The sequence below is a fragment of the Amphiprion ocellaris genome, unplaced genomic scaffold (genome assembly GCF_022539595.1).
Source record: "Amphiprion ocellaris isolate individual 3 ecotype Okinawa unplaced genomic scaffold, ASM2253959v1 Aocel_unscaffolded135, whole genome shotgun sequence".
In the NCBI taxonomy this organism is placed as follows: Eukaryota; Metazoa; Chordata; class Actinopteri; family Pomacentridae; genus Amphiprion; species Amphiprion ocellaris.
This window is the reverse complement of record NW_026559295.1, coordinates 4,311-13,898: the sequence shown is the minus strand read 5'-3', so window position 1 is coordinate 13,898 and position 9,588 is coordinate 4,311. Positions and strand designations below refer to the sequence as shown.

The following is a 9,588-nucleotide window of genomic DNA, read 5'->3' as shown; positions in this document are numbered from 1 at the left end:
ATAGGAAGAAGAAGAAGCCAGAAGGAGAAGAAGAATGATGAAGGAGCACAGGGAGGAAAAAATAAGAAGACAGAAGCAGGAAAAGATGACAGAAGGAGAAAGAAATGGAGGACTGTCAGAGGATTACCGCCTCCAGCGGGCTGACTCCAACCTGGATCACAGAACTGAGAGGAGAGAAACAGATCAAACACAGACAAAGAGATTTCTTGTACAAGGGCACCCTGCTCAGCTCACGTTCTGAGGCAGAGACGCGCCGAGCAGTTCCTTATCCCTTTATTTATAATAAAGCATAGGTTACAGAACAGCAGAGGGTGGGGCGGTCCCACGCTCTGAGACAAAACATATGTGTGGTGTGAGAAGAAGAATTTTCTCGTGAGAATGAGAATGTTTAGCAGGTGAGGTGTATGTGTGTTGTGACTGTAAGCTGCATGTGTGGCAATGTGGTTACAACATACATTCTTGTGAGTGTACAGGCAAGTAGAAAACTACTGAAACTTAGCACAGAGATATATGATCATGTGAACACTCAATTTTCTTCTAACATTCCCTCCTGTTGGTCATCATGATTATATGCATTAATTCAATATTAAAGAACACAAAATAACATGATAAGGTAAACAAGATAAAATAGGATAAGAGACAGAGAGAAGTAATGACATAGGAAGTTATCAAAATGTAACAACTCTAAAATAGTTTTCTGCTACATTGTCATTGGCCTAGTCACTAGAGTATTTACACAGAATCTTCTGCCTCGGTACCAGAATCCGTTGACGAGTCTGCACCTCCAGGTGCGTTATTGGTGTCATCCCGAGGCAGATGTTGATATTGAGAAAACAGAATATGCATTTGTACAGCACGCAGGTAGGTAAGCCAGAAGCCACCACATCTAGTTTCTTAGAATAAAAAGCTAAAGGTCGGTGTCTCGCACCAAAAGGTTGGGTAAGTACAGCGGACATGAATCCCTGATGTGATGAAACAAATAGAGTAAATGGCATAGAATAATTTGGAAAAGCTAATACTGTGTCAGATTGTAAAAACACTTTTAACCTTATAAAACAGTCTGTTGTTTCTGGTGTCCACTGTATTTTATCTTTCATGGCCATCTGTTTCCCATGTATCAGGTTCTGTAGTGGCTGAGCATTCCTGGTGTAATCAGGAATCCATGTCCTGCAGTAGTTACACAGACCAAGGAATGACATCATTTGCTGTTTGGTTTCAGGTCTAGGAGTGTCTAAGATGGCTGTCTTCCTAGTAGTAGCTAGAGCCTTGCCATTCTGGGAGAGGATATGGCCTAAATATACTACTTTAGTTTGGCAGAGTTGGATTTTTGTCTTAGTGACCTTATGGCCCTCAGCATATAGGTGTCTTAACACTATCAAAGTATTCAGCTCACAATCCTGTTTGGTGTGTCCAGTTATCAGTATGTCGTCAACATATAGTAAATACTGGCCATTCGTTAAGGGTGAACACTTAGTCATAGAAGCACGTAGAGCTTGGGAATACAGAGTCGGGCTGTTTGTAAAGCCCTGTGGAAGCCTGGTGTAGGTGTACATTTGGCCACCATATTGAAATGCGAACAAATCTTGAGATTCTCTGTCGAGTGGTACAGAGAAAAAGGCGTTAGACAAGTCCACAACACTAAACCACTTGTCTTGGGAGTCTATGCTGTTCAAAAGAGTGTGTGGATTCGCGACTTCCACCGGTTCAGGTGCTACTATGGCATTTACTGCCCGTAAGTCCTGAACCATTCTCCATCTTCCATTTGCCTTTTTTACAGGAAAAATAGGAGTCTTGCAAATGGGTGTGTCTGTTTTCCTCAGTATTCCTGCTTTCAACATGTCCTCTATGACTGGTCCTATGCCCTCCTGTGCTTCCTGAGTCAGTGGATATTGTTTTAATTTTGGTCTGTCTGATTTGACTAATTTCACTTTTATAGGATCCTGATCTTTTATTAATCCAACATCTGTCGGGCTTGTAGACCATAATGCAGATGGTAACGTATCTAATAATTGCATATGTTCTAATGACAGTGCAAACTGTGGTTTTTCTAATAGTCAGTTCTTTTCATCTAGGTGTGTCTGTGGCGTGACTCCTACATACAGTCCCAAAACCTTTTTCCTAATTTGTGTGTTTTTGCCTGTACTCCAACCATCATCATCAGGTTTTGAATAGTCATCTCTTTCGGCTTTCTCCAACATAAAAGGCATGTTCCACCACTGGTGACTCTTAGCTTTTGTCAACGAGACATGTGCAGGTGTGATTTTGCTTATTGATTTTAGTTCCTGTCCCATTATTACTGAGCAACAGGAATCGCCTGATGGCAGAACATACATAGCTTGGAGACAGATAGTGCGGCATTTTACTGCATGCACTCTCTTATCATATTGTTCATCTGGTCCAGGATCCTTTTTATATCGCAATGTGCAATGCAGGTCTGAGGGTGCCATGGAATCAACCACATCTGGACTCCGGGGAGTTTCTTTCAACTTGTGTTTTGCCATAGTTAGTAGGTGACGAGATGTAGGCTCATCCACCAGGTCTAAACTCCAAAAGAAATGTGGAACACCTGCTCCTTCCACCAGACATGTAGTTTGTAGTGTAACTGCAGTCATTTTACCATCTTTGTCGGGGATAACTCCAATATTCAGTTTAACCATGGCATCTCGTCCTAATAGGTTTACTGGACAAGATGAATCCACTAGTATTGATATTTTGGCGCTGTTATTGGAGTCTGGATCTAGAATGGCGGCAGGATGTGTGGTTCTAAGAGGAGTCACATGTCCTGATGCAGATTTTACCCAAACTACATTGTTGGAGAGTCTCATCCCAGGAAAAGTCTCTCTAAGAACTGTAGTACATGCTCCTGTGTCACATAAGCAGTTAAAAACTTTGCCATTTATCAAAATTGGTTTAGTGGGTGAGTCCTTATCATGCGCTGCTTTAACCATACTGAAAATATCAAGCTGGGTGTCAGTATCACTCTGTTCTCACTCTTTCTGTATGTGACCTTGTGTGTGTGAGCTTGTTTGTGCAGCTGAGCTGGGCTGTGTTTTCTTATTTTCTTGTGTAGCTGCAGTTTGTGATTGCACGAGCTGCACTTCTTGTTCCCTATCGGAAGCAGGTGTTACTTTCTGTTTTCTGCTATCATCAGCAACTAGTCATGCTTGTGGGGGTTTGTGTCTGCACTCTCTCGCGATGTGTCCTGGCTGGTGACAGATAAAGCACAATTTCTGCTCACGATTTTTCTGTAGTTGATCTGAGTCTTCTGTGCGTGTGTGATAATGTCTACGCCAATGGCCTCTACCACGGCCTCTACCTCTTCCCCTCAGATAGTTCTGTCTGTGGCTGTAGGCTTCAAGGTTTTCAGTTACATAAACTGAGCTTTGGGTTTGTTTTCTTTTCTGTACCCCTTCAGCATGAGTAGCTTGGTTAACGGCCTGTGTTACTGAGCCTGTGTTTTGGTCTACCCAGTGTTTTTCCACATGGTGTCTTAATGGTGGGAGTAATCCCTTTAAGAAATGCATTTTTAATTGCTGTTGATAAGGAGACTCCTCGGCTTCATCCTGCTGGATGCCTGAATTGGCTCTAAACACTCTTTCCAACCTGTGTCTATATTCTGCTGCCAATTCTCCTTCTTTTTGCTTGGTTTCTCCTATGGCCGCATAATCCACCCTCACTGGCCACTCGAGGCGAACCCTGTCTAAAAGGTCAGCTATTTGTCTGAGCATATCTGGGCTGTCATATGTTAGAGGGCTTCCTCTAGTGTCCAGTCCTATATAGTCTCCCCGTACTCTCCCCCAGTCTGAGGTCAGAACGTCCTGTAAACACTGTTGTAGTTCTGTACCATTTAATCTGTAGCTCACTCTAAGTCCTTGCATGCCATTGATAAATTCGTTCAGACCATCTTTTGGGTGTGGGATACCCGATGTGGCTTTCTTTCTGTCATGATTACTCCAAGGTCTGTAAACCAGCATTGTTGGTTCTACGTCTACAATGGGTCCACCACGGTCGTCTTGCTCGCCCGTAGGTTGGCCAAACCTCGGGTTTGCAACTTCTATGAGTGGACATACAGTAACATGAGTCGGTCCGCAGTCGTCACAGCGCTCTATTTCCTCGGTCATGTCATGTCCAGGTCTGAAGTCTCTTTCATGTCTTTCCACTGCACTGACTGGATATATCTCCTTACTTTTCTCCTTCGCCCCTCTTTTCTTGATTCCTCCCTGCTCTAGAAATTTTCTCATATTCTCGGTGTCATTGAATCTCCTTTCTCGTTCCTCTCTACGCTGTCTGGCTAAACGTGTGTAGTACTCTCTCTGTTCTGGTGTCAAAAAACATGGTGGTTCTACTTTCTGTTGTTCCCTATTAGGTGTGCCTTCGCTAACTTCCTGTTCTTCCTTTCTCTGAACCTCCCTTGTTCTACTTACAACCGTTTCCTCATCTTCCTTCACAAGTCCTGCAACTAATTTTTCATCCTTTTTCTGTTGCTTCTTCTTTTCTCTTTCCTTCCTCTGTCCATCTCTTCTCTCACTTTCTTCTAACCATGCTTTACTGAGTGTAATTTCCCTCTCTAATTTCTCTTTTTTCTTTTTCTTATTTGTTTTAAGCTTTTCTAATTGGAGGTCACTTTGTAATTTAAGAATGTCACATGTTTTTAATTGTCCCGAAAACCCGAGTTTTTTCCACCGGTCAAAAGTTTGTCCTGCACCTGGGCATTTATTCTCCATGAATAGGACATCAGGGTGAACGCTTTTGGATTTAGAGCCTCCCATGGTAGGGTTGCTCAGGATTTAAACAATCTATTTTGAAAACAATTTCTCCCGTGACGTGAAGGAGACCTTGGTGGAGGATTATTGTATCACCAGGTCCTTCTTTGAGATAATATTTAATTTCACTTTGTTGTCCTTCGGAGTTAATCCAAATAACTATGAGTATTGACATAGAAAACTATGAAGTTCTGCGTGAGTAGTTCTTACACATGAAGTGATACTGAGTGAAGTTCCTCTCCCAAGCTTCTACACTGACTAATTCAGTGCGGGGAAAGCTTACTCAGAACACCGTGTATACGTCCTACTCCAACAGACAAAACAATAAACACAGCGAGGTAGGACAGGATTCTAAATCCTAAAAAATGTCCTCTGACCCCGTACATCCACACAACTTTCTCTCCCTTAACGAGGATTTACCACCTCCAGTGGGTTTACCTCGGTGTAGGTACCTACGTGAAGTAATCCTACTTCACAGGAAAAGTAACTTACTGACTTTTCCAGGGATCCTTTCGAAATCCCTCTTGTGCACGAAATTTTAGCTACGGTTAAAATTCATAAACCCAGAGCTTTAGCTACGGTTAAAGCTCAAAACCCAGAATTTTAGCTACGGTTAAAATTCATAAACCCAGAACTTTAGCTACGGTTAAAGCTCGAAACCCATTCACTCTCTTTGCGTGTGGATACTCACTCTCGTTCTAGTGATCCGTTGTTCGGACGGAAAACCAGAGAATCACCGTGAGGGTTGGTTCTAACCCTGGCCCAGGTCCGAATTCACGTCCTGGGTCTTTTCAGACACCCTGGGTGACTGGCTGTCGACAGACTTCAGGTTAACCACTCAGCGGGATCTCAGGCTTCCCATCCGGCTTGAAGGACCAAGAATTATGTCAGAGGATTACCGCCTCCAGCGGGCTGACTCCAACCTGGATCACAGAACTGAGAGGAGAGAAACAGATCAAACACAGACAAAGAGATTTCTTGTACAAGGGCACCCTGCTCAGCTCACGTTCTGAAGCAGAGACGCGCCGAGCAGTTCCTTATCCCTTTATTTATAATAAAGCATAGGTTACAGAACAGCAGAGGGTGGGGCGGTCCCACGCTCTGAGACAAAACATATGTGTGGTGTGAGAAGAAGAATTTTCTCGTGAGAATGAGAATGTTTAGCAGGTGAGGTGTATGTGTGTTGTGACTGTAAGCTGCATGTGTGGCAATGTGGTTACAACATACATTCTTGTGAGTGTACAGGCAAGTAGAAAACTACTGAAACTTAGCACAGAGATATATGATCATGTGAACACTCAATTTTCTTCTAACAAGGACAGAGAAGGACGAGGAGAAATAAAGGAAAAAGAGGAGAAAATTAGAAGAAGCCAAAAGGAGGAGAAAAAGCTGAAGACAGAAGGAGGAGGATGAGAAGGAAAGAATGAGGAAGAGAAGGAGAAGGAGGAAGAACAAGGAGGGAAGAGGAAGAGCTGGAAAAGAAGCAGTAGGAGGAAAGGAAGGAGGAGACCTGAAAATAAAGGGGAAGAGGAGAAGAAAACAAAGGAGAGGATGAAGGAGTAAAAAAATACAAGGATGGGATAAGAAAAGAATGACAAGACAGAAGGAGAAGAAGGAGAAAATGAGGAGCAGACAAAAACAATGAGGAAGAGAGTGAGGAAGAGTAGAAAGAGGGGGAACAATGAGTAATAGAGGAAGAGATGAAAAAGAACAGGTAGAAGAGGAAGGAGAACACAAAGAAAAAAGAGCAGATGAAAAAGAATGAAGAGGAGAAGAAAAGAGTGACAAGAAGAAAAACAAAAGAATGAAGAAGAGTGAAGATGGACAAAGAAAATGCAAGAACAAGGAGTAAAGGAAGCTGTGTAAGGAGACAATGAAGAGTGAACGAGGAGAAGAAAAAGGAGAGGGAGGAAAATAAAAGAACAAGAAAAAGGATGAAGAGAAGAATGGCAAAGAAACAAATAAGACAGTGGAGAAGGAGAAAGAAGGAGACAAGACAGAAGAAAGAGGAGAAAGAAGCAGAAGATGGAAGGAGGAGTAGTAATAGAGAAGGAGGAAGAATAACAGAGTGGAGGGAAGAGGAGATGAAAAAAGAAGAGGAAAATGACAGAATGAGGAGAAAGAAGGACAAGAAGACAGAAGAAGAGGAAAGGCTAAGAATAAGTCAAAATAGGAAGAAGAGAAAAAAGGAGAAGGAGGAAAGAAAAAAGAAGTGAAGTAGGTGGAGAAAAGGAGAAAGAAAAACAAGGATTACAGGGATGAAGAGATGAGGAAGAAGATGACAGAGGAGGAGGAGAAGGAGGAAAAGAATATGGAGATAAAGAAGGAGTTGAAAGAAGAACAAGGAGTGGAATGAGGGAGAGAAGGTGAAGAAGAAAAAGTAGAAGAAAGAAAGGAAGAGAACATGAAGAAAAACGTAGAATGAGGCAAAAAAATAGAGAAAAAAATGGAGGCAGTAGAAGTAGAGGGGGGGAAGGAGGACAAAATAAATGGAAGGAAAGGGATGAGATGTGAGAGGAAGAGAAGAAGCAGATAAAGGAGGAGAGGGAGAAGGAAGAGAAGGATTAGAAGACAGAGAAGAAGAAGAAGAGTAGTAGGAGAGGAAGAAGGAGAACATGATGAAAAAAGGAGAATAAAAGAGAAGAGCAGGCAAAGAGTAAGGAGAAAAACTAGTGCATTGCATAAAACCTGTGTACAGAACAGCATTCAAAGGCCACTTATCTGTCGTCTCAGAGGTGGGAAGGTCCACAATCACATCAGGAGACCTGAGGGTGGAAAACAAAAGTCAAACACAATGACTTCCTGGACAGTTTCACATGTTAACAATTGTTGGTTGCATAGCATTAAATAGTAAAAGATCACCAAAACATGAATCAAGTTCCAACATAATGTTTCAAACCCACCCTCATCTAATATTTACATGATAGCTCTGCTTCAGCAGCTTGGAGGACTCAAAGCCAAAGCTGATGAATTTGAGGTCTGTGTTTTGATTCACCAAAATGATGCCATGTGCTTTCATATTTGCATGAATTATGCCAACATTCTTCAGTCTGGATGGCTGTGAGCAGCGACAGGGACAGAAAGTTAAATAAAGAACCCACTGGAAAAGGTCTCAGGAAAAACACGGGTTTCCAGACCATTCAATGCAATCATTTTCAGTTTGAAGAAGCACTTATAGTTTCTGATGCTGAGTAAAGCTGCAGATATTTAATAGTCAAAAGAAAGAATGTTATCCACAATCAGCTTTAGACAGTAAATAGGTTATCTGTAGGTATAATGATGTTTCTGAAAAATCCACAATTAAATTCTAGGAAATCTGAATATTATTGTTTAACAAATCAACTTGGAATCAGAGCGTTTGAAGAGAGGGTCAGCTTATGAGGCCACATTCTCCATCAGCTATGAAACACTGATACAGTCAATCAGCTGCAGTGAACAAAACCACTCAGAATAACGCTGAACCTTGTTGACATTATGAGCAGTCAGCAACAGGCCTCATCCGAAATAAGCACACAAAAGTGTGAGCTACTGTGACAGCCTCTTATTCTACAGCTTAGAAACTGGAAATCAAACATCGGACAGGAGGCAGGAAACACGCAGTTACTCACACGGTTATGGAAGAAAACAGCAGAACAGCTCGGTTTGACTCGGAGAGATGAAATAACAGGTGGAGCATCAGACCGACACTGGTTCAGTTCAGCTCTGAGTTCAGAACAACACAAACCTGACTGTGTTTTAAACAACATCGTAACATCCGTTCACAGACAGGATCAGCTCTGAACTGAGAAAGACCCGATGTCCAGACAACATTTTCAACAACCAGCTAAACTCAGCTACGATCTCTGAGCCTGGACGCTGTGACGTCATAGAGCCTCTCCGAACACTTCCGCTAACCGTTCCATGGATTCCACAAATAAACACTTGGAGCATTCTTTGAAAAATGGCCTCGACGCCATTTTGTTTCCAAAAGTTTCAACACCAAATTCTAGAAAAATCCATGTCCTCAAACCAAAATATCAGTTTTCCCAAATGACTACAGCATTAAAAGCACATTCCATACATTTCCCTCAACTTTTCACATAAAATAAATACGGAAATTACACCAAGAAACCGTCTGTATCACCAAAACAGTTTTTCAATCAGGTCGTCAAACATTGTGTTACTTAACAAACTTTAAATTCAACAATTTATGCTAAATTTTCTTCTTGGACGCGATGTCCAAGGTGTTTCTGAAGGTCAGTTTAGGAGTCATGCTCAGCAGAAACACCACTTTTATTTTCTTACCTGTGTGCTGACTCTCCAGGTCTGTCAGGCCTCCAAACAGCAGCTGCTCTTCTGTCTGATCCGTTTGTCCAGCGGGTCGGTTTTCTTCTTCTTCTGTCACTAATCCACTGAGTTTGTTCTTCAACAAGGTCCATTCTTCAGATGCTTTCCAGCGTTTCAAATCTCCAGAGTCCAGCTCCCAGCTTCTCTAACAGCTCAGCTCCAAATCCAAGTGCAGAATGACAGTTGAAAGAGCAGCAGGTCTTTTATAGGAGTTCGGCTGCGCGTCATCGTTGTTTCCATGGCGTTAAGATGACGCACGCACGCGCATGTGCGTGACAGACGTTGATATGAAGTTAAATGTATGATCTATACCGTCAGATTATTTGTTTCTAAATGATATTTTCCACCTATATGCACCAATATTAAAAAAAATATACGGGGCCCAAATTTATCTTAACCAGCAAATTAAGTTTTTCCAACAAGATCAGACTCTGAACGATCATGTATTGATGTACAAACCATCTGTTTGTTTGGGTTCACCTTCAAAATAAGAGCCTAT

General features: G+C 42.1%; 1 protein-coding gene across 2 annotated transcripts; it reads right to left on the bottom strand.

Annotated features, from left to right (window-relative positions):
• Positions 1-202: 202 nt before the first annotated feature.
• LOC129348398 (uncharacterized) lies at positions 203-9,249 on the bottom strand. 2 transcript variants are annotated; one of them, XM_055008747.1, is made up of 2 exons: positions 9,048-9,249; positions 203-7,528 (listed from the first exon to the last, which is right to left on the bottom strand). In XM_055008747.1, exon 2 carries the CDS (start codon positions 4,767-4,769, stop codon positions 3,159-3,161), a length of 1,611 nt encoding a protein of 536 aa, XP_054864722.1. In that variant the 5' UTR covers positions 4,770-7,528; positions 9,048-9,249; the 3' UTR covers positions 203-3,158. The 2 variants fall into 2 exon arrangements, with proteins under 2 accessions (XP_054864722.1, XP_054864723.1); XM_055008748.1 differs by lacking the exon at positions 9,048-9,249 and adding an exon at positions 8,374-8,916.
• Between the last annotated feature and the right edge of the window lie 339 nt (positions 9,250-9,588).

Excerpts from the sequence above, each read along its gene's own strand:
- LOC129348398 (XM_055008747.1), bottom strand. The coding sequence starts at position 4,769 with ATGGGAGGCTCTAAATCCAAAAGCGTTCACCCTGATGTCCTATTCATG.